Raw genomic sequence first — 26,410 nt, forward strand, 5'->3', positions numbered from 1 at the left:
GATACAGTGGTGTGAAAAACTATTTGCCCCCTTCCTGATTTCTTATTCTTTTGCATGTTTGTCACACAAAATGTTTCTGATTATCAAACACATTTAACCATTAGTCAAATATAACACAAGTAAACACAAAATGCAGTTTTTAAATGATGATTTTTATTATTTAGGGAGAAAAAAAATCCAAACCTACATGGCCCTGTGTGAAAAAGTAATTGCCCCCTTGTTAAAAAATAACCTAACTGTGGTGTATCACACCTGAGTTCAATTTCCGTAGCCACCCCCAGGCCTGATTACTGCCACACCTGTTTCAATCAAGAAATCACTTAAATAGGAGCTGCCTGACACAGAGAAGTAGACCAAAAGCACCTCAAAAGCTAGACATCATGCCAAGATCCAAAGAAATTCAGGAACAAATGAGAACAGAAGTAATTGAGATCTATCAGTCTGGTAAAGGTTATAAAGCCATTTCTAAAGCTTTGGGACTCCAGCGAACCACAGTGAGAGCCATTATCCACAAATGGTAAAAACATGGAACAGTGGTGAACCTTCCCAGGAGTGGCCGGCCCACCAAAATTACCCCAAGAGCGCAGAGACGACTCATCCGAGAGGTCACAAAAGACCCCAGGACAACGTCTAAAGAACTGCAGGCCTCACTTGCCTCAATTAAGGTCAGTGTTCATGACTCCACCATAAGAAAGAGACTGGGCAAAAACGGCCTGCATGGCAGATTTCCAAGACGCAAACCACTGTTAAGCAAAAAGAACATTAGGGCTCGTCTCAATTTTGCTAAGAAACATCTCAATGATTGCCAAGACTTTTGGGAAAATACCTTGTGGACTGATGAGTCAAAAGTTGAACTTTTTGGAAGGCAAATGTCCTGTTTCATGTGGCGTAAAAGGAACACAGCATTTCAGAAAAAGAACATCATACCAACAGTAAAATATGGTGGTGGTAGTGTGATGGTCTGGGGTTGTTTTGCTGCTTCAGGACCTGGAAGGCTTGCTGTGATAGATGGAACCATGAATTCTACTGTCTACCAATAAATCCTGAAGGAGAATGTCCGGCCATCTGTTCGTCAACTCAAGCTGAAGCGTTCTTGGGTGCTGCAACAGGACAATGACCCAAAACACACCAGCAAATCCACCTCTGAATGGCTGAAGAAAAACAAAATGAAGACTTTGGAGTGGCCTAGTCAAAGTCCTGACCTGAATCCAATTGAGATGCTATGGCATGACCTTAAAAAGGCGGTTCATGCTAGAAAACCCTCAAATAAAGCTGAATTACAACAATTTTGCAAAGATGAGTGGCCAAAATTCCTCCAGAGCGCTGTAAAAGACTCATTGCAAGTTATCACAAACGCTTGATTGCAGTTATTGCTGCTAAGGGTGGCCCAACCAGTTATTAGGTTCAGGGGGCAATTACTTTTTCACACAGGGCCATGTAGGTTTGGATTTTTTTTTCTCCCTAAATAATAAAAACCACCATTTACAAACTGCATTTTGTGTTTACTTGTGTTATATTTGACTAATGGTTAAATGTGTTTGATGATCAGAAACATTTTGTGTGACAAACATGCAAAAGAATAAGAAATCAGGAAGGGGGCAAATAGTTTTTCACACCACTGTATGTATCTATGTATATGTATATTTATGTTTGTGTGTGTGTATATTATATATATATAAGACAGCAACACTCATAACAATAACAACACAATTACATTGACAATCATGTTACGTTATTTTTAAAATGTTTCCTTTTCTTTTTCATAACCTCTTTAACACACTACTTCTCCGCTGCGAAGCGCGGGTATTTTGCTAGTATATACATATATATATATATATATATATATATATATATATATATATATATATATATATATATATATATATATATACACACACACACATATATTACACACTGCCTGGTCAAAAGAAAAGTCGCCACCAAAAAAATGGTATATACATACTGAGTGTACTTAATACATAAAATATATGTTGTCGTACCTTGCATAACTGAATAACCTTTATGGCACAATAACAATTCAATACATTTATGGTCACTACAGGATTTGGATTTAATAATCTTCATGTGGGAAAAGGCTGACTCGCATAAATAAGTAGAGCCGAATAATGCAGTCAAGGAGGTAGCACATTTCCTCATGTTTGGGTACTTTTCCTCTGTGAGTAAGTTCCAAAACTGTCCAAGAGCCCCAGACTTCAGCTGAATGTCACCCTGTACTGTCAAAATCTCATCCTCCATTGTAGAGGAGTTTTAGGTGAAACAGTGTTGCAATTTTTGATGTAGGTGAATCACCCTCAACATCTTCCCTAAATGGATAGCACTTAAATGTAGCGATTGGCTCAAGTAAAGCTGAGTCTTGAAACCGTCTGTCAAAGTCTGACGGGAAATTTTCAATCTGCTCTGTAGCATATGCTGTCAAGTTGCGCACACGCCTTCCATTGCATCTCCAGCTCTGACGCGAGGTTTTGGATGTTCCCCAAATTAAGGTGCTGCAGCTTTGAGGACAGATGTTGCATTTTTCGTTTGAAAGCATTAACTGAGCTTTTGAATTCAGCCGAGTGAAAAAAATGACAGCTGTCCGGTTAACTGCGATTTTAGTTCCCTCTCCTTTCTCTTTCTCAGATCGATTTTTGGAAGGAAGTCAGTTTCGTAGTTTTTATGAACAGTTCGAAAGTGCCTTTCCACATTTTCCTTCTTTGGAATAGCAATGATAGATTGACAGATCAGACAAACGCACTTCGATTGTGAGGAAAAAAAAATCCTCTTCCAATTCCACATCCAGCCCATACCCTCCCCAAATAAATTTTTCTTTTAAATCCCTTCTTTAGTTGATATAAATTGGAAGGCTAAGTAGATCACAGCCGGAGTTTTGCAGTAGCTCACGTGTTTGATCGTGCATGCGGGATGACCAGTGTGTTAGAAGAGATCTTAGACTGGCCGCCCTGTATGTCAATCAAGTGGCAAATGTCATAGGGAGGATATATAGACTAATGTTTAAAAAAATTTTTTTTTTGAATGCAACGCGATCTACCTGCACTACCTTTGCGATCTACCGATCGATCGCAATCGATGCATTGGGCACCCCTGGTCTAAGGTTATGATTTGGAATGTAAGGTGAAAGGCATTCTGAAATATAGGTTGGAGTGAGTTTATTTAAGGCTTTGCAAAACGTAAGCACTATTTTAAACTCAATACTAAATGGCACAGGTAACCAACGTAGATTCTAGCAGCTGTATTCTGCACTAGTTGCAATCAATTGATGTCTCTTTTGGGGTAGTCCTGAGAGGAGTGCGTTACAGTAATCTAGTAGACTGAAAAAACTAATTTTTCAGCACCTTGCAAAGTTATAAGAGATCTAGCTTTTGCTATATTTCTTAAGTGAAAAAATGCTGTCCTGGTGATCTGATTATGTGATTTAAAATTAAGGTCAGAGTCAATAATTACCCCTAAAATCTTTACCTTTATATTTTTTATTTCTAATACCCTCATTATATCCATTTTTGCCAATCACTAAAATTTCTGTTTTCTCCTTATTTAGTTTGAGAAAATTACTACTCATCTATTCAGACACACAAGTAAGCCATTGCGTCAGTGAATCAAGAGAGTTGGTGTCATCAGGCGCTATTGAAAAATACAGTTCTGTCATCAGCATAGCTGTGGTAGCTCACATTATGCCTTGAGATAATTTGACCTAACGGAAGCATGTAGATCGAAAAGAGCAGTGGACCCAGGATAGATCCTTGTGTAGCACCATATAGAATATCCTGTGTCTTTAAAGTATAATTACCACAACTAACTAAGAATTTTCTACCTGTCAAGTTAGACTCAAACCAATTTAAGACACTGCCAGAGACGCCCACTCTCTGACTAAGGCGACTTCCAAGAATATTTTGATCAATGGTATCATTAACTAGCAGCAGATATTCAGTAACTAAGTTCTTAGCGTTCAAGAAAGTAGAACAGTTAAAAGAGCGACAGCGTAAGGATGTATTCATATGAAGGAATATAAATGGTACGAGTGGAGAGCTTTTAAGTGAGGAATAAAAGGAGTGTAAAGTTAGGAGAGCAGATAAATAAAAGTAAAATTAATCTCATAGAAGGCCAAACAGAAGGCAGTTGAGGGGGAGAATATTTATGGAGTTTAAAGGGTAAGAAGGTGTAAAATAACTGTAGCACCCAGTCAATAGACATAGAATTGCTAGAAATAGTCCACAGACTAGCATCTTGGATAATTCCAGGACTGCAGTACATGATTTATGCGGAAAGATTAAAACAGCTGAACCTTTTCAGTTTAAGCAAGAGAAGATTAAGAGGTGAGATCATTGAAGTGTTTGAAATTATGAAATGAATTAGTGCATTGGATCAAGAATGCTACTTCACTTTTAAATCTGCAATACAAGATCAAGAATGCTACGTCACTTTTAAATCTACAGTACAAACTAACCTGTTTTTTGTATAACACTCTTCACTGAGTGATGGCACGGAGCACTGTGAAAAATTCTTCATTAAAATGCATGTATAGATTGTACTAATGACTAAATACAGAACTGGTACACATATAAATGCAGGTTTTTTAAAACACACACAGAACAAGGTAGAAACTAATTAAACAAATCAAAGCCAGCACTATCTGTCCAATAATTAATTGATGAATTTTGGCCAGTTGACAATGGTGGAGATTAAAATTGTAAAAAAGTAATTTCACAGTCCTGGATACTTCGATTAACTGGCCACCTACCTGCTCCTGGGTATTCTGTAGTGGAGTCTGTGCTGATGAGAGAATCTTTCCATCTGATGATTCCAATGCTCCTTTATCCAAGGTGACTTTTCCATGTGCTGGAGAGCAGTCTGGATGTAGAACAGTGGCAGCAATGCGAGATACTGAGGAGGGTTAGTAATGGTTTAAAAACATTGTGATACTTTTATATTTCTGTACAAATAACTAACAAACAGAAATGCAGTATGTACAGTTAATCAGCAGCACTAGTCAGGGTATGTTAGACTAAACTAGCTTGGATTTTTAAAGCTGATACTAAAGGGACATCTCTTATATTTACAGGCTAATCATTCCAAAGCTTTGGGGCCGTGTAACTAAAAGCTTGACCTCCCACTATTATTTTATTGCTCCTTGGAATCTTAAATAGGCCAGCATCTTGAGATCTCCATGTGCGCTTTGGTTTGTAAGTAATTATAAGCTCAGATAAGTAAGCAGGGCCATGGCAATTATAGCCTTTATAAGTTAAAAGGAAGTTTTTGAAATCGGCCCTTAGTTTAACTGAGAGCCAGTTTAAGAACTTGAGAACTGAAGTTATGTGTTCATATTTTTTGGTTCATGTAATGATTATTGCAGCAGTACGTTGAATTAATTGAAATTTGAATATAGAGCGCTTTGAACAGCCAGGGAACAACGCATTGCACTAATAAATTTTACTAGAAATACATTCATGAATTAATTTCTCAGTATCTTGCATATTTAGAAAACTTCTTAATTTTCCAACATTTTTAACGGGAAGAAGTATGTTTTGGATAGTTTTATTATATGTGTTTTTATATGACACACTAGTGTCAAAAATAACACCTAAATTGCATACTTATTCAGTAAAACTAATAGTGATTCAAACTGAGTTGAAGTGTGACAGAATGTTGTTATGGTCAGCATCATTTACTCCAATAATTTACATTTCTCTTTTTTCTATATTCAGAGAACAAATAGTTCTTATCCATCCACTCCTTTAACTCAGTAACACAATTAAGGACAGCATCAGAGACACCTAATTTGGTGTAAAAAAAAAAAAAAATTGTTATTGGGTGTCATCTGCGTATTGGTGAAAATTAATGTTATGTTTTCTAATGATAGTTTCCACTGTAAGCATGTAAGATGAAAACAGTAAAGGTTCCAGTACTGAGCCCTGTGGAATACCATATTTAACTTTTGAGTATAATGATGGAGTACTATCAGCCAGGCACCCATAGTGCCTGTCAGCTGTGGATGCTAGAGGCGCTGTTGCCCTATTGAAACCACCAGACAGACGTCCAGGACACACGTTTAAAAGCACCAAGAAGATTCTTTAATATTTTCTTCAATAATAGTGCACAAAGCACAGCACACTCCACAATTCACAATAATAAATCAATAATCAATAATACAATAAACAATCCTCCACTCCCAGCAGCTCCGTTCCTCTACCACCCAACTCTGGCTCCCTTGCTGGGATTCCCAAAGTCCTTTAAATAGTCCATGACCTGGAAGTGTTCCTTCTCCGGGTCAAACACCACATCATCCTTCTTCAGGTCTCCAGGAAGTACTGCAGCTTCCGTCCTCGTGACTCCGAAGTACTTCTGGGTTGTTGTACTAATAATAGTCCCCAGGTTCTTGGTGAGCTCCCCCTAGCAGCACCCACGGCATCCAGCAGGGCTGAAGAAACGGACTCCATGTCCCATGTTGCCCTGAGGGAATCCAGGGAACCATTTTCATCCAGAGGAGCTGCCATCTTGCGTCCTGGGGGATGCAGTGCCCTGAAGAGGCTGCTTTTCCTCCTTTTCTTTCTTGAGGGACGTCCCGGCCAGACTGAAACGCCGGCCATCCATCACACAGCCAATATTATTTTCCAGCCTGTGCAGTAAAATAGAATGGTCAGTGGTGTCAGACACTGTGCTTAAATCTAACAGCATAATTGCTTTGGAATTTCCTTCATTAGAGGATATCAGAATTTCGTATTCAACACAGATTACTGCTGTCTCTGCACTATGAACAGTGCAGAATTGCATTATTTTATTAGTAATACACTTAGATTTTTTTTTGCTTTCCTCGTCATAGTTCTTTATCTTTTTTAAACAGCATTATTAGTGATGGCTGAGACAGATTTGGTTCCTTAATGGTTTTAATTTAACTATTTTATTCAAAGTTAGCATGCTAAGCTGAGTGGTGTAACCATCCACAAGTGTCAATCAAATTAGTTGAGTCAATTGTCTTTTCTTTAAATCCACCATGACTGACTTTTCTAAAAGCAAATTTTCCAGATAGCAATCCTGTCACTTTCAGATAATGAAATACTTACAATCAAGGGGTATTTTCTTCTGACATTTCCACGTATTGGTACCATACATACCCTCAACATAACATACTCTATGTCACAAAACTGCCAGCCCAATGGGCCAATTAGAAGCTAACAAGGGGGCTCCGCCCCCTGCTCGCTTCGCTCGCCTACCCCCGGCGTTTTGAACCCGTGCCCGCTGGGCAGCCACGTGTGAGGATGACGCACGTTTAATACGGAGCTTTCGCCCGTGTGACTCTGGGGCTCCCCACTGTTAATACGGAGCTCCGTCCGTACTATTATGCAGTGCATTGTGGACTACTGCGGACCCCATAGTGTTTCCCGTTTCAGTTTGTATCTCGGTCAGTCGAGCTTTTGTTTTTGAAGCTTTTGAATTCCGGTCTTCATTATCTGTAACCTGCTGTCCATGTGTTTGGCCCCCTCGTTTAACCTGTTTAAGACGTTTTACTTTGCTTTCTACTCTGTCTTTCATTTCTGATCTCGCTTTATTCTGGTTTTGTTTCAATGACACCTGGTCCGTGGTGAATATATTTTCCCTTGCTTTCTACTCTGTCTTTCATTTCTGATCTCGCTTTATTCTGGTTTTGTTTCAATGACACCTGGTCCGTGGTGAATATATTTTCCCTTTTTTGAGTAATAATTTTCATTCGTTTCCTACTCTGTGTTTTATTTCTGACCTCGCTTTATCCTGGTTGCGGCATGTCAGACGGTTCGTAGTCTCTGTCGTTTTACTCTGGGGAGGGGGGCTTTGTTCTGTAACCTGCTCTCCATGTGTTTGTCCCTGTTCTTTAACCTCTTTATGACGTTTTACTTTGTTTCCTACTCTGACGGTTCGTAGTCTCTCCCGTTTTGCTGTGGTGTGTATGGGGTGCTTTGTATGGCGCCTGCGCACGTGCGTAGTCTATCCCGTTTCACTCGGGGGGGGGGGGGGGGGGGGGGGGGTGATTGGGGAGGGCTTTGTGTGGCACTTGCGCACTATGTCTATTGCGTCCACGGGCAGGTCCCTGCGTCCATATCCGGTTTACCATTGTCGTTTAGTAATATGGATTACTGATTTCAGATTATCAAGCAAAAACCCAAAAATTTATGATTATATAACATTGAATCACAGTATAACTAATTTGGCTTTTGGCATTGATCAACAGGAAAAAAAATGAATGTGAAATAAATCTTTGTAATGTGGTCTAAATGCAGTCTAAATACTGTAAATTTTGAACAATTTTATCAAGGTGTGTACTATGTGAAAGGTGTGCTTATTCTTGGGACTTTTAGAGATTTGTATATTGACAATGTCTTTACATCCAGTAAACAACTGTTTTCAAGGTAGCCTTTTATCATCACATTTTTTTACTACATATAAATTAGTAGCTTTGCTTTCCTTCAGTATCTGCTCTTAGACTGCAATATATAGCCACAATAAAGTTTTTAAACTTTACTAATTTCTATAAAAGAATTCACACCTAGATAATCTGTGACTGACTAGTTAATGGAACATTTCATTTAGAATATCAGATAATTACTGTAGTACTAGGGTGTTGTACCGTGTTAGCCTTTATGAATGTAGAGAAAAGCCAAGCAAAATGACACCTTTTATTGGCTAACTAAAAAGATTACAATATGCAAGCTTTCGAGGCAACTCAGGACCCTTCTTCAGGCAAGATGTATACAGTGATCCCTCGCTATATCGCGCTTCGCCTTTCACGGCCTCACTCCATCGCGGATTTTATATGTAAGCATATTTAAATATATATCGCGGATTTTTTGCTGGTTCGCGGATTTCTGCGGACAATGGGTCTTTTAATTTCTGGTACATGCTTCCTCAGTTGGTTTGCCCAGTTGATTTCATACAAGGGACGCTATTGGCAGATGGCTGAGAAGCTAGATTGCTTACTTTTCTCTGTCTCTTGCGCTGACTTTCTCTGATCCTGACCTTTGGGGATTGAGCAGGGGGGCTGTTCGCACACCTAGACGATACGGACGCTCGTCTAAAAATGCTGAAAGATTATCTTCACATTGCTATCTTTTGTGCAGCTGCTTCCTGAAACGACATGCTGCACGGTGCTTCGCATACTTAAAAGCTCGAAGGGCACGTATTGATTTTTGACTGAAAAACAAACTCTCTCTCTCTCTCTCTCTCTCTCTCTCTCTCTCTCTCTCCCCCCCCCCCTCTCCCTCTCCCTGCTCCTGACGGAGGGGGTGTGAGCTGCCGCCTTCAACAGCTTTGTGCCGCGGTGCTTCGCATACTTAAAAGCCAAACAGCCCTATTGATTTGTTTGCTAGAGATTGTTTTCTCTATCTATGTGACATTCTGTGCTCCTGACACGCACTCCTTTGAAGAGGAAGATATGTTTGCATTCTTTTAATTGTGAGACAGAACTGTCATCTCTGTCTTGTCATGGAGCACAGTTTAAACTTTTGAAAAAGAGACAAATGTTTGTTTGAATAACGTTCCTGTCTCTCTACAACCTCCTGTGTTTCTGCGCAAATCTGTGACCCAAGCATGACAATATAAAAATAACCATATAAACATATGGTTTCTACTTCGCGGATTTTCTTATTTCGCGGGTGGCTCTGGAACGCCACCCCCCGCGATGGAGGAGGGATTACTGTAATTACTGGAAACAAACTATAAGTAAAATACACTACTCATCAGTTTAAGCAAAAATGGTCAAATTCATCTCAGAATTTTCAATTTTACACATTTATCTTGACTGAAATTAGCTACAATATAAATAAATACTCTATTTCTATATGCTACCTTCAGTTCAGGTGATTAGGGAATATATCCTGCTATGACATTAGAACATTAGAACAATCTAGACGAGAACAGGCCATTCAGCCCAATAAAGCTCACCAGTCCTATCCACTTATTTCTTCCAAAAACACATGAAGACGAGTTCTGAAAGTCACTACAAGTCTTACTGTCTACCACACTACTTGGTAGCTTATTCCAGGTGTCTATCGTTCTTTGTGTAAAGAAAAAAATCCTAATGTTTGTGAAATTTACCCATAACAAGTTTCCAATTATGTCCACGTGTTCTTGATGAACTCATTTTAAAATAACAGTCTTAATCCACTGCACTAATACCCTTCATAATTTTAAACACTTCAATCGTGTAATCTCTTAATCTTCTTTTGCTTAAACTGTATAGGCTCAGCTCTTTTAATCTTTCCTCATAATTCAACCCTTGTAGCCCTGAAATTAGCCTAGTCGCTCTTCTGTGGACCTTTTCTAGTGCTGCTATGTCTTTTTTGTAGCCTGGAGACCACACAGTATTTCAGATGAGGCCTCACTAGTGCACTATAAAGCTTGAGCATAACCTCCATGGACTTGTACTCCACACATCGCGCTATATAACATAACATTCTGTTTGTCTTCTTAATGGCTTCTGAACACTGGAAGTCAATAGCTTAGAGTCCACTATGACTCCTAAATCCTTCTCATAAGGTATTCTCTCGATTTTCCGACTGGCCACTGTGTATTCAAACCTAACATTTTTACTTCCTATGTATAATACAGTGGAACGAGTGTTTTGCAAGACGAGCTAAAATTTTTAATAAATTTTGAGTTGATAAATGAGCAAGGTCTTGCAATGCGAGTAGTATGTATACGCTTTGTCTGCTGAGCGTCATGTGATCACAACTGAGCTGATGGTTCTTCTTTCTCTCGCTGCTGGATTGTCGGCAATTGTCTCCTATTCTCCGTCTGAGTCGGTGTGCCTCACTCATATAGTCAACATCCCTATGAGCGTATACTGTTTACTACAGCATTGTGACTGTGTTTGTTTGTGTGTGCTGTGATGTGCGAGTCCCCGTCTTGCACCCCAAAACACAAAGCTGAGTCTCAGTACTTTAACAACACTAGCTTTATTCAGCTTGAAACAGCAACACCGCGGTTATTTATTGTAGCGGGATCTGCCACTCTCCTATACACAGACACAGCAGTCAGGCAGGGTCATGGCCAAGTAATACTGTGCCCTGCACATTTATAATGTTCCTTGTATCACCCATCGACGGCAGGCGCTTATAGCATGTTTGCGATCTTTTTGGATTCGCTTTTACGGCGAACTGCTATAGCGCTGGGAGACTGCGATTGCTTTGGGATGCTCTTCCGTGTGTTGTCCCATTGGGTGGAATCCCACAAGGGTTTAGAAACTCACACCAGCCATGATTCTTTTCAAAGGTAAAGTGCAGGTTAATTTGTTTTATGTATTTTTACTTTATATTTTGTATTAATCATTTTTATATGAATAGTTTTGGGTTGTGGAAAGAATCATCTGAGTTTCCATTATTTCTTATGGGGAAATTCGCTTTGATACATGAGTGCTTTGGACTGCAAGCACGTTTCCAGAATGAATTATGCTTGCAAACCGAGGTTCCACTGTACTTTACATTAAATTTCATCAGTCACAAATCTGACCAAGCCTGTATACTATCCAAGTCTTTCTGAAATGATATAACGGATTCCAAATTATCTGCTAATCCACCTATCTTGTTATCATCTGCAAACTTAACCTGCTTGTTACTCTATATTCCTTTCTAAATCATGTATATATATTTAAAATAGCAGTGGCCCCAGCACTTACCTCTGTGGAACACCACTCTCAACATCAGCTAATTCTGATGAGTTTCCTCGCACCATCACCCTCTACTTCCTGTGTCTGAGCCAATTTTGCACCCATCTAAAAACATTACCTGAACTTCCACTTCTTTTAGTTTGATGCCTAACCTCTCATGTGGCACCTTATCAAATTCTTTCTGAAAGTCAAGATCAATGATATCATATGCTACACTTTGATCATATCTTTTTGTTGCCTCCTCATAGAATTCCTGCATGTTAGTATAACACGACCTCCCTCTTCTGAACCCATGCTAACTGTTCAGAATAACTCCTTGCCAAGTGTTGCTCAATCTTATCCTTAATAATTTCTTCCATTAATTTTCCTGTGATGCATGTTAAGCTTACTGGCCTTTAGTTGCTTGGATCTGCCCTGTCACCCTTTTTATATAATGGGATGATATTTGCCATTTTCCAGTCCTTTGGAATCTCTCCAGTGTACTTCCTAAAAAAATATGTGTCAAAGGTTTATATATGTACTCACAAGCCTCCTTAAGAACTTGAGGGTAAATATTATCTGGTCTTGGTGATTTGTTTGATTTCGGCCTATTTAATCTGAGCAGTACTTCTCCTTCTACAATTTCCAAATCCCTCAGTACCTCCTTAGTAGTCCCGTTTACCTCTGGGAGGTTATCCACTTGCTCACTTGTGAACACCTCAAAATAAATGTAAGTTTATGGCATTCACTATTTCATTGTCTGTATCTTTTAATTCCCCTTTACTATTTCTGATGCACTTCACCTCCTCCTTGACTGTACTTTTACTACTAAAGTACTGGAAGAATCTGTTAGGGTCTTCTTTTGCCTTATTTGCCTTATTTAACGGTCTTTTAGCCTCCCTGATATCCTTCTTAATAGTTTCCCTCATGTTCTCATATGCTGTATGATTCACTTTGCAGTCATTAGTCTTATATACCTTATAAAGCAGTGTTTTCCTTTGTAGCTTCTTTTTTTAAATCTTAATTAATCCACTGTGGAGTTTAAAATTTCCTTTTAATCATATTGTTTGTTTTATATATTTTTTGTCATCATTCTTAGCACATTGTGTAGATTTTCAATCATTTCTCTTTTAATCTTTTCTGTTTTATTATTTTGTTTCATTATTACTGTTGCTTGCACAAGTTCTGAACCTTTAACAGCTTCAGGAATCCTTTCTTTATTTGTGTTATGTTACGTCATCATCGTGAGTTGATAAATAGTGTTCATTCTGTTAACTCTGAGAGGAAGAATTGTACCAGCAGAGTTTAAGCACTCATGTTTTCTGTTTTAAAATTTCAGCCAGTTGTTAATAAAAAATTAACAGATGAAGGAGTTCAGTATAGCGTGTGTGGTGTACTCCAATTACAATGGGATAAATTAGTCATATGTGATCACATTCACTTTCTTTCCTCCCCTCATAACTGCTCGTTCACTTTTGTTTTTGTATCAATATCAATTGAATTTTTGTTGTAATTGTAAGACAAATGAAGCTGCACGTAGTCAAAACCACTGCAGGTTGAGCTGAGATTGAGATGAATGAGTCACAGCTTACAGATCTGGCGTGGTGAAAACTGTCGTTTGCCCGTGAGACATGATAGCAGTCGTAAATCATAAGTCGATGACTACCTGTATTGGGATTAAATGTTCATTTAACTTTCAGATATTTTTGAAACACAGTAAGTCTTAACCTTCTACCTGCACTATTTGGAATTACACTAAATAATAAAACAATATATGATGGTAATTTACACTACATTGTCTTAATGTTGTTTAACTGGAAGAATTCTAACCTATTTTTTGTGACATGGTAGAAAAAACATATCTTATATTGTTTAACGTTGAAAAATAAAACTGTTGAAAATATCTATTGAATATGGCAGCCATTTAGTAATGTGGTTCTTAATAGATAAGTATTCTATAGTTCAGCTAACCCCTGGGATGCCTCAATATCTATGTGGTTAATTCACATCAAATATTTCTGTTGTAATGTTTGATGGAATAGGGAATGTTTGATATCCGATTAATGCATTATTTGTTCAGCTGATTTGTAGTTCATTCATTTTATTGGAACTTGCACAACCAATTAAATACGTTAAAAGCAATATTAGGTTTGATAACACTGGCTTGCGTATTATCTGTAGGGGTAAATTTGGGAGACGGTGCTTTTTTACATGTGCATTAATCTAGCTATCTTTGAGCTAGATTAATTTAATAACTATTCACACGTGTTAAAATATCATTTTATTAATGTTGCAATCAAGATTTTGTTTTAAATTAATTCTTCTTGAATCTGCAGGATCCCCTGCTGGAAGCCCAGAGAGCAGTGATAACAGTGATACGCATCACAGCGGAGGTAGTGATATTGAAATGGAGGAACAAATTCTAAACAGGACAAAACGCGCACAGCAACGTCTTTCTGATACTGAGGTACAAAATACTTTCCTAAATATAAATATAAATTCACTTTTCTTTTTTTTTTTGAATTTCCAGATTGTAATGGAGTTTTGTAACTGTCAGATTATATGTTTTAGTCTTTTCCTCTTCAATTTATAATTTGTTGTAGAATTCTGTCTTGGTATCTCAGGCTTAATCAACAAATTGCTTTCTTCTAATGTTCTCAACAACTATTAGGTATTTCAAAGTTAACATCCTGTGTTATTATTAACAACATGTTTTGTGTTACACAATAATATAATTGAACTGTCGTTAAATAATTTCTGACAATAAACCAAAATTGAAAAAGCAGTATAAATTCATTTCTAAGACTTATTGCAATTAAAGTGTTTGTGTTTTAGTTCACAGTGTTACTTTTCTGGTGCATGTCTTAAAGATCTGCACATGCAGAAATACAATTAACATCAAGTAATAACATTATGCTAAAAAAAAGCACTTTATTGTGCAGGAAAGGCACAAACAAAACATCAGATAGCATAATACATGTTTGTTTACACTGGTTTTAAACAAAAATGCCTAATTGTAGAACTCTTATATAGTTAGGACACTGACAGATAGTAGGATTCACTTTAAATAATTTGCAACACATGCTTGTGGTAAAGTGAGGTCTGCAGCTGATGGGCAAATATTAAAATAAATAATTGCCGCTCTTGTGTCTTTGTGTGGGGGCATGATAGTATGGCAGCCTGGCGAGAGCGGTTCCCATGCACGATGTGAGAGCAGATGGCCCTGTACTCTGTGCATACGTGCAGGATAGCCAGTGACCCTATTGATGCTGGGAGCTGCTGATTGCCACAGCTGTGCCATGTCCCTGTTTTAAAAGGGAAGCACTAGTGCTAGAGGGAGAAAATAGGCTGATCAGAAGGTAAGAGGAAGATTGAGAGAAACAAAAAGAAAATGAAAGGAGGTTAAAAAGAGGAGAGAAGGAAAGAAGGAGGTGGAGAGATCCGGTGCAAGTGAGCGGATGAGAGGCGTAGAAGGCAGACAGCTGGGAGGAAAGTCCCCAGGGGAGCGTGTGAATGGCGCTTGAAGGTTGATGGCCACTTTAGCTCCCTGACCTGGGAGCTGTAGTGGTAGAAATGCCCTCAGAGAGACCTCCATTAGGTGGTGGCTTGGACCGCAGGGGCGTAAGCCTGGCAGTGGGAGTCAGAGGCTTGATGGGGTGCCCTGCCAAGAGCCAGAGAGTGGGCTGCAAGGGGTGCATGCCTAGGAGCAGTGTGGAAGGGTGGCTAAACTTCAGATTAGGCGCCTCCTTGGCTCTTGGCTACTAGGACCCATTAGGGTTAAGTAAAGGAGGCGTCGGCTTTTTAAGGAGTTTACCCAGGCGCATGGTTTTAAGGACCGTTTCTTCCCAGGTTTTTAACCTTTTTTTTTAAGGAATATTTATTTGATTAATTTTTAACTTTCACTGAACAGTTTCTTTTTATGAGATTCTTTATTTATGGAACTTTTTGCACTGCACAATTTTTGGACAATGTTTTTTTTTTTAATTGTTTCAAATTAAAGCACTTGGCACCTTTATGCATCTACTCCTTGCTATGTGCGTGTTTTGTCCTCATCTGAGAGAGAGTAAATATTTATAACTGAAATATGGCCTTTATTTTTGAATATGTGCACGTGCTGCAGTGATTCAAAAACTATGAACTATTTCCAGTCATGCCTCAAGGAGGTCCATTTAAAACTTACTTAGAAAGTATCACCCCACATATATTTATAAAGTATTTTGTACTCCTAGTACATATTAATACTTCCTTTAATGCAAGATGTTATAAATATGGTTATATAAAATTATCATGATTATATTAATTAGCATTTGTCAATTACCATTAAGACATTAGTGACAAAAACTGCTAACTAGTAATAGACTAGGAAACAATTTTGGGTCATACATTAGTGAAATACGGTACAACAGTAAAAATATGTAATTGAAAAACTGCAATTACTAATTTTAGGACTTAATTACAGCATCCCAAGCAGATGCAGTACTTTTGAATGTATTTAAATTCTCTTAAATGTATTCTGGAAGAAGCACCTATTTTATCTACTCTAAGGTTAACCCTAAATGTCAAAATGAAATACAACATTTCTCAAGGTCATTGTGTGAGATAGAGGCAGTCGAGTGGGTAGGGGTCCTTTGATAGGCAATCCCATGTAGTTTTCAGTCAGCAACATTCCTTGGTCCGGTGTGCACCGTACTATTGCTGTTGAAGCGTTCTTCAAAAACAATGAATCCGTCATCACTGCAATGCAACTTCCGAACACACTTCAGCATTCCTCCTAACTGTAATGTCCCAAATTGGAAAACAATTTTTCAGTGGGTGGCTAAATTTAGATAGATGGGTACAACATTGTCTCCTAGACAGTCTCCTAGACATTCTGCATGGAAACATGCTTCAGCCTTTGGCATTTCCAACATGTCTTTGAGGAAGATTTTGCATGAGGACCTTAATTTCTATCCATACAAAATGATGGTAGTGTAGGAACTCACTGAGAGAGACTGGGAGAGCCATAGAGAGTTGTGCGCAATCATTCTGCAAACTGTTCGAGATGCCATCATCATGTGCAGTGACGGGGCACATTTCTGTTTGAATGGTTGCATAAATAAGCAAAACTTTTGCTATTGGGCTGAAACCAACCCTCAGGAACTTCATCAGAGACCCCAGAATTTTATATTCAGCCGTGTAAGACACTAGAAGCAAGTGAAGTTGGAGCAGGGTCTGTATAAGACAAGATAAGACAATATTTTATAATCCCCAAAGGGAAATGTAGGAGTTCCAGCAGCTCACAGCAAAATTAAAACAAGTACATATAGATTAAATAACTAAACATCTAGTAAAATATATATGATGAAACAGATAAGAAATAAAAACCATAAAATACCAAAAATAATGGTGTATTACCAACCATAAAATTCCAAAAATAGTGGTGTATTACCAATCCATAGTAATAGATACCAAGTAGTATCAAGTATTATTATATGTGGAAAAAATGTGACAGGATGACTTGTAACCACAGATAAAGTGTCTAGTGATGGATAAAGAACCAGTGATTACAGAGTCTGATGTCCCATGTATATAGTTCATGAAATAATCCAGTGAAGCATACGCTAATTAAAGCCCAGAGTTGTATAGTTTGATAGCTGCAGGAAGGAAAGACCTGCAAAAGCACTCCCTCCTGCAAAAGGTGAGGAGCATTCTGCTACTTATTGCACTCTTTTGGCCCTGCAGCAATTTAAGGAGCGGATAGGTGAGAATCTTCATAATTAATGACACCATTGCCAGCATTCTCCTATCTATTGTCACCTCCACAGTGTCCAGTTTCACCCTGAGGACAGAGGTGACCTTTCTGATAATCTTGTTCAATCTGTTAGTATTCTTGGAAGTAATATTGCCACCCCAACACACCACAGCATAAAAGATGGGACTCAATATGACAGACTCACAGAAAGTCCTCAGCAGCTGGTCTCTAAAACTAAATGACCTCAGTCTTGTCAAAAAATTGTTGTTGCTGGCCCTTCTTGTACAAAATATCCACATTCTGCTCCCACCCCAGCTCGTCGTTCAGGTGAACACTCAGGAACTTGTAGTACACAAGTAGTAGACCTTATCTTACATATCTGGGTAATGATAAAAGAAACTGGTGAAAATTTGGAAAAGGATGTGGATGGAGAGGGAACACAGGGAAAAATATAAAAGGAGGAGAGATTTGTATTATTTGAACTATTCAGGTGAAGGAAGTGAAGAAATTGTTCACAGTCTTCAGTTGAAGAAGTATTTAGTCCAGATGCAGGTTGAAGTAGTTTATTAAGCACATAACTATATTGACAGAGTTTATTTCAATACAGAACAGAGTTGGTACATTACCCTACCCTGACCGGTAAGCACCTTTTCATTGAAGTTTGGTGAAAGCTGCTTGCCACTCACTAACAGCTGGGCATCTGCGACGGACGGTCAATTATGGCTAATGCAATCCACAGGATAAGTCATTTACATGTAATGAGGCTTTGGTATTTGCTCTCAGATTTAGAAGGGAGTGCTGATCAATGGATGAAATGACCAATGATATTCACAGACTCAGATTCCAGCTGCGTACTTGCACATACAGTGCTTTGGTTTATTGATTAGTTGCGCAATTAAGCTAGAAAATACTTACCAAATACGTCCTGTTTTCGATTAAAGAAAACAATGATTTCTGTGTTTCCAGTGCATGTTTGTGAAAACAAATGGGATCTGGAAATAATCATTTTATTGCATATTCCTGGTTCTGTTTTTCTCGAGGTAAAGATACAGTTTCTATTTACTTGTATGAGTTCACACATACATATGGAAGTAAATCAAAAGAAAACTAACCATATAGCACAAACAGTTTACTGTGATTTGGTCTTTTTTGTAGGAAACTACTCCCCAGGGGGTGAAAGGTTAGCAGAACATTACCAAGTGCTGAGGTAGCGTGCACAGCAAGCTACCTTTCAAAATGACTGTATCTCATAATATTGGTTATTTTTTTTTTATTTAGTTATTTTTTTGTTCAAAAGTAACACATAAAAGCTCTTTTACTATGTGTGTGTAATTGCAAAACATGGATTGTTTTCAGGCTATACCCATGCCCCGCTAACTCCAGTATAAAAGGCTAGCGTGGGGCAAGATATTCTTTTTAAAGTTATGGAAATCAGTGGTTGTTATAGTACATTTTTGCATTACAAATGCATATATACCATGTTTGTAAAGAAACAACTGTGAATTGAAAAATATCAAACTTATCCTTTAAAGTTGATAATTGACTTCTGTATTAATTAGCACTTCTTAGAAACTAATTAAACTAAGTTCTTATAAACTAATTACAATGTCTAGATTTATTTTGAACCTCTCTAGTAACTGTGCATTTGTTTGAAGAATATTTTCAAAACAAAGATTCAGTAATGTATGTTCTGTACAAATATTAAAAAAAACAACAAAAAACTACTTTCCTTCCTCAGGAATCTATGCAGGGCAGTTCAGATGAAACTGCTAATAGTGGGGAGGATGCCAGCAGTGGTCCAGGTAGTAGCAGTGGACACAGTGATGGCTCAAGCAATGAAGTTAACTCAAGCCATGCAAGCCAGTCAGCTGGCAGCCCAGGGAGTGAAGTTCATTCTGATGACATGGCCGACAGTGAGATTCTTAAAGAAGAGGAAGAGGAAGAAGAGGAGGAGGTAGAGAGGGACTGTAATTCTCCAAAAGAGGCCAGAGACTCTGAACTTAGAAAGAGAAAATCTGAATCACACACAGGTGCGAGTCTGAGAGAGTCCCAGGTATCTGAAGAGCGGTCAACTTCAGTTACCGAAACTGGAAAGGATCTTCCTTTCAGTGCTGAGACTGTGTCTTCTGTGGACAATCGTTTAAGAATGTTGGAATCATGTTCTTCACATCCTGATGAACAAGAGCATGATATTGCAAATGAACTTAGTGGTTCTAGAATATCCCAAGGGCCTCAGGACCCATGTATATCTCGAAGTGGAGATTTTCTTGGGGATCCAATAAGCAATGAGTTGTTCAGCTGTAGAAGGTTTATTGGACCTCAGCATCACCATCATCATCACCACCATCATGATGGGTATGTATTTAACACACTCAAATTTATTTATTGTATTTTTTGCTTTAATTGTATGGTACAAACTACTACCTTTAAAGTAAAAATTAATCTTGTTTTAAAATAAAATGTGCTTCATTTAATAGTGCTGTATTAAAATTTAATTAAACCTATTGTTCACTGCTTTACCATGAAGTTAAATACTGGCACAGATAATTTAAGGATAAAATTAATTATGATTAAATATTGACAATATTATTTGATAGCTGTTCTGCTTTACTTTGTATTATTCAGTATTTTAATGAATTATTCCATTGTTAGAATAAAAGGATGACTTTTACTCATTTTCTCAGATTAGTTTCCATTTCATAATACTATGATTGTCATCCTAAACAAGAAAAAGGCATGTTGAAGGCAGGCATATCATATGATTGTGTTGCCGGACATCATGGATTATGCCTCTCTACTGTGTCCCAGCTGCATGCATGATTTTAGCACACTGGCAGGACAGATGAGCATACGAAAGAGGGACTGAGACATCAGACTGGTCTTTCTGAGAAATCATTTAAGATCTGGCATTTGTACTTGTGTTTAAACTGCTAGCAAACAGAATGCCCACATCAGTAACAGGACACTGAAGGACTGGTTGCATGCTGTTGGCTTTAAAGTAAGGTGACCTGTTATAAAGCTCTCTATTCATTTTCTAAAAGACCTAACCCTCTAGCAGTACAGTGAAATGGTCACACACAGATGCTGTGGTTACAACTTTCCTTAGAAATGCTGATGTGTAAGTGCTGCCTAGGAGTGCCTTTTCTTCTGACCTTTACGCCACAGAGCATCTTAAGGATTGTGCAAGAATTGGGATATATTTGCAATGTTATGGATGTTAGTTAATTTTCAGCATTAAATGTGTTCCTTTCTTTTTCCTGAAGATGTCAGATTTAGTTGCATAATTTTGCTATCCAGTGGTGGAATCAAGTTTGGACAATGATTAAATGGCTGTAAATGTTTTTGCAAAAAAAAAAACATATCATGGGTTTTTATAATATCTGCTTAACAGATACATTTTTGTTCACTTAATATAATTGCACTCCTCATTGAACACAAAGTAGTGGTTAATACGGGAGTATAGATATCAGACTGGAAAAACTGTAAAGCTTCATTTACAGTTTCTTTAAAATAATGAATAAAATTGTTTTATGTATATCTGTAAATAGCTTTTATGCTTATCTGAGAGACCAGTCAAAAAATGTAAATGAAAGGTTTTCTGAACAGTCCAGTGAGAACTAATTCGAACAAAAGTTGTTTCTGTAGCCATACAGGTTCACATCCAAAATATGCATAAAGTATTTAAAGAGTTAACAATTATTATCTGCATAGATAGTGGTTAATCTATCTTTTGTACTTATTTTGATCTCACCCTCTGATCTTTCTCTCTCAGCTCCCTTTATGCTCCTGTGTGTGTGGCTTACTAATTATAATCCACAGAGTGCCAATGTTAAACAGCTGGCCTAATGAACCAATCCGCTCATCTCCACACCAAAACACCCCATGGCAGCCAAGCTCTTCAGCTTTGCCTACACTCACAGAGCCTGAGTCACACTGTTTTTATCCTAAAAACAACATGGACCTCTAACTCCTCACACTCGATTCTAGTGATGGTTGTAGTTGGGGAATTCCAAGATACTTCCAGATCATCTAAAAGCTATATAATCTCTTCAGTATGTCTTGGCACACCAACCTTAGTCTTCTCATGTTAATGGACCATGATTTGTACACCTCTCGTGGGAAGCGTCAATGGGGCATTCTAAATGCATAACTAAACCAACTCCTAGATCCTCTTCTGAAGAAGAAGCAGCTTTTGTGCTCTGATGGTCTACTGTATTTCAGTGCTCCTTACCCTATCACATAGAGCGAACGTAGCAGCCCTTTACAAGAACCTCATTTCATCCGCTTGTTCTTAAAATCTCACTCTTTTGGTCACAAGCCAGTGCTCATAACCAATAGTGAGAATGTAGATCTGGACTAACCAGTAAATCGAAGGCTTTATCCACTTACTTTTCTGTAACAAATGTCAGGTATAACATAAGGAAAAATGTTTTAAGGGAACAACACATTGAGTTCCACTGTGACTATTAGAAAAACTAAACTGAAAGTATGGTAGAAAACTACACGTTAAATTTAATCTCTAAAAAAAAAAGGCTGAGGTTTTGAATAAAGAGGCATGAAAACCTCACATCCATGTCTATTTTGTTTCAAAAGTCCATCCACTCCAGAAATAGTTATTTGGTGGTTGCAATGAGTCTTTACTGGCTTTACATTAGGCTCTGAAAGTAATAATAATAATAATAATAATACATTTTATTTAATTGGCGCCTTTTTAGCAGTTAAGGTCACCTTACAATAAAATTAAACATTAGTAAGATAAAAAATAAGAGAATGATAAGCCAAAATGCAATAATTAGTAAACAAACAAATATAACAGGCACTAACAGTGCAAAATTCAGAATTGGTATGCCAGAAAAGATAAGTTTTGAGGGTAATTTTAAAATGTGTTATTGAATCTAGCTGACGTATATGAGAATTCCATATACAGTGGAACCTCGAGATACGATCACCTCTGTATACGAGAAATTCAAAATACGAGGAAAGTATGAGCGAAAAATTCAGATCTAAATACGAGCATTGGCTCACGTAACGAGCCGCGAGCCAGGCTGTGGGTATAGCTCGCGGCTTAGCGAGGGGGCGTGGTAGCTGTAGCGAGCCGCAGGGCGATCTGCGGTGTCTGCGTTTCTCACCTAAGTGCACAGGTGGGAAACTGCCCACATCCATGATTTGTCCTGTGGCTGATGGGCTGGGCAGGGTTGCCACCCGTCCTTTAAAATACGAAATCGTCCAGTATTTGAGAATGAAGTTGCGCGTCCCGTTTTGAATCAATACATATGCGTCCCTTATTTTTTTGTATTAAAAGTGGTAACCCTAGCAGCTGCCATGTCTTCCCCGCATATATAGAGAAGCGCGAGCCGGTTAAGGGGGAGAAGAAGTAAAAGAAAAGAGAGGAGAGGAGAGAGAACGGAGGTTGCAGGAGGAGGCAGGTATCTGCAGCAGTAGGAAGTCGGTGCGAGAGAGCGAGCGAGTACAGGCTCGCGTGTAGCTGAACAGGCGAGCCAAACAGCTGAAGCAGGACGGTGTAGAAAAGGTCAGCTGCATTAAGTGTCTCGCCTGTTGCAGAGCCCGCATGGGAGAAGCAGGTGAGACGCTAACAGAGAAGAAGCACCGGGGATTGTCATCTGTTTTTTGAAGACTGCTTCCTGTTGACGTTTTAACCTCGTGTTAAAGGATTGTTATTCTTATGTACTTTAAACCTCCACTTCACAACTGTTTTAAGGATTATTTATTTAAAGATTTATTGAATGCTCTACTGCACTTTGGACACCTGTTTTGATTCTTTTAATAATCAGTTATATTATTTACCAGTGTTATTTATTAAAGGTAGACTACAGTATATATAATTTATCAGTGTTATTTGTTAGGAAAATTGATTTTTATGTTAATATATTTGGGATGCGGAACGGATTAACTGGATTTCCATTATTTTCAATGGGGACGTTTGTTCTAGATACGAGAAATTCGCTATACAAGCTCAGTGCTGGAACGAATTAAACTCGTATCTAGAGGTTCCACTGTATAAGAGAATTCCAGAGTTGAGGAACACTATGAGAGAATGCTCGAGCTCCCATAGAACAGAGTTTGATGTGTGGTACAGAAAGTAGAGCTGCAGATAAGGATCTAAGTGAAGGAGAGGGAGTGTAAGTCTGTAGGAGTTCAGTGAGGTAGGGGAGAGAAAGGTTGTGGAGAGCTTTAAATGTTAATAGCAGTATTTGGTATTGTATTCTGTAGTTAACAGGGAGCCAGTGAAGTTGAGAGACAATAGGTGTAATATGTTCAGTGGATTTAGAACAGGTAATTATCCTGGCAGCAGAATTTTGAAGAAGTAAGCGATGGATAAGTTTTTGTGACATGCCAGATAGTATAGCATTACAGTAATCTATACGTGAGGTGACTAGGGCATTAACCAATACTTCAGTACTGTGTTGTGTAAGAACAGGACCAAGTCTAGAAATGTTTCTGAGATGGAAGAAGGCAGTCTGAGAAATGTTACTTATATGGGAAGAAAAAAGAAAGAACTGTCTAGAATGATTCCCAGGCTCTTAACTTGGGAAGAGATGTTTGTGTTAATATTGTTAATTAAAACAAAAGAATGGTTAACCTTAGCAAGTGTAGATTTAGAGCCAATGAGGAGCACCTCAGTTTTATTACCAAATATGTGGTGAGGACCGTTTTGTATGTCCTTCACTAATGTTTGTGCAATGCTTAACTTATTCATTAAGACATCTATAATCCTGCCTTGTAATGGAGCACACTATGAAAGTAGTTATTTTTAATAAATTGTTGATGAAAAGGAGTTCAGACATCCAAATGAGCATGTAAAACTTAAGCTGTCTTTCTGCTTGTTGCCTGTACAGCAATTTAGCAAATTTAAACATTTCCCAGAAAGTGGTTTTAGGAAATATTTTAGGTAGCCTTCAAGTGCCACTACTGAATCTCTAAATTAATAATGCAATTGTGTCAGTCCATATAAAAAACAGTTCACAATAGTTGTTGTGTAGGCTAAATGTAATAAACAGAGTAGGGGATTATATAAGATTTACTGTTAAATTAGATATGGCAGTATGAGATCACCTGTGACTGAGTTCACCATTTGCCGTTTTATTTAATAAGGGTAATAACCTTACCCTATTTAAAGCAGGGATATTTGGAAAAAGAAAGTAATTTGTAGACATTTGTACTGTTAGCTTACCTGATTTCATTTCTGTTGTGAATAAATTTGATAATTGAATGAGAAGTTAAGAGTATAATGTGTGCCCCTTCCTAATTTTTTCTAAAATAGGTAAGCACAAGAGTGATTTCTGATCTATGCTGTATGAGAAAATTAAACCTGAGCTGAAGGCTTACTAGCTGTTCACTTTAAATTTAAAGCAAAGCTTGCTAACACAAACAAATGTATTTTAGTTTATTCATGTCATACAGTGAGATATATGGATACTGTTTTTTGGTTAAAGTAAAGAGTTTAAATCACAGGCACCAAAGTACTTTAACAAGGTCATAGTTGATGGTGAGAATATTGACAGCAGGAAAAACTTCTTTCTTTCAAATAGTAATACAGTAAAACCTTGATTATCCATCAAGAGTGGGGACCGAGGCTGTGACGGATAACAGAACAGTTACTTTAAAAATGATATACGGTAGGTTAGTTTAGCAAATAGTCATATTTATTTACAAAAAAAAAAATACATATTCTAATATAGTATTACACAAAATTAATTTATATAATATTTTAATGACCAGCATAATAAGCAAATGGAACTCAGAGGTACAGGAGTTTTCTGCATTTTGCGTAGAGTCTTTGTTCCATAACAAACGGTGTGCTGTCTTATACTTCATTATCTGGGATACTGAGCACATCTCCAAAGCAATAAAAGAAAGCTTTTCCCAAAAATGATCTCCTACCACTCACGTTCTTTTTTCTATACCGCAAAAACTCTTACTTATTGTCTCCTGACTTCCTACTCAAAATTTCTTTCCGTCACATCTTCCTTTTCCTCGTAACTTCTCCTATCACTCATCCCCTAACAGATGTGTCCACCACCCCTTACAGAACAGGAGCCCTTCACCCAGTCCCATCACTTACACAGCATTAATCCCTTTCTGCTCTTGCACAGCGCATCACAAGCTGCCTGCATGTCACAATATATGTATTCACAAAATATAATAGGATTTAAAAAGAAAATTAAAATTCAGAAGAACAATAACATTAATACAAGATAACATTACCATCAGTGGTTTCCATCTTCAACATGTTTCTCAATTTTGTTAGCATCATGCATCGTTCACTGAAGGTCTCATACTCCATAAATTGAAGCAATACTTGAAGTGCTTATGCTATTTAATAAACTAATAATTTCAACACCACTCGCATCTGTTTATCGGCCATAAAAATGTGTAGTAGTTTATAACAAAAGAGAAAAGCTACAAAATTCTGTTTAGCTGAAGGTATGTAGCTGACACTGTGATTTCAAAATGCAGCATGACGTGGTACTGGAGAAAAACACTACATACAATGTTCATATCTAGCAGTGTATTGCGCAATAGTAGTAATAGGTAGACACTGGTATGTGTAATTTTTTTTTTTTTTTTTATGCCCTGGTGTTTAACATTAGAATTACCAAAGCCTACGAAAAAACTCGTAAATCCGGCCTGCCTTAAATCCCTTCGCACCTCTCAGTCAGTGTCTTTTGTCCTGTAAATGTGCCGATGAAGACAAGCAGCCTGCTATTCCTTCCCCCCCACCAAGACAAGCAGCAACCAGCCTGGTATTCCATCCCCGCCACTGCCGCAGAACCTGCAGAAAGTTCTCCCAGCTCATGCCCTGATTATCTGGGAGTGAAGGGCTGGAGTTTTAGAGTGGAAATACTACATTGTTATTTGGAACACATGCATTTCATGTGTGTTTTTTTTTTTAACAATAATCTGTGTAAATCTATTGTTAAAACAGAAACTTTTTCATATTTTAGTAGTAAATGACAAAATGTAGGCATAAACTATATAATGTGTGAACCCTGAAGTCCAAAGATCAAATAAACACTTTCATAAAAGCT

The 26,410-nt window shown here is 37.9% G+C and overlaps 1 protein-coding gene across 1 annotated transcript in view; it reads left to right on the forward strand.

Moving 5' to 3' along the window:
* The window catches only part of usp34 (ubiquitin specific peptidase 34), a 723,586-nt gene that overhangs the window by 197,435 nt on the left and 499,741 nt on the right, over window positions 1-26,410 (forward strand). The window contains 2 exon segments of the mRNA XM_051919324.1: window positions 13,966-14,096; window positions 19,099-19,715. Of these exon segments, the coding sequence (XP_051775284.1) occupies window positions 13,966-14,096; window positions 19,099-19,715 (748 nt within the window).

This window comes from Erpetoichthys calabaricus, chromosome 15 (genome assembly GCF_900747795.2).
Source record: "Erpetoichthys calabaricus chromosome 15, fErpCal1.3, whole genome shotgun sequence".
Taxonomy (NCBI): Eukaryota; Metazoa; Chordata; class Cladistia; order Polypteriformes; family Polypteridae; genus Erpetoichthys; species Erpetoichthys calabaricus.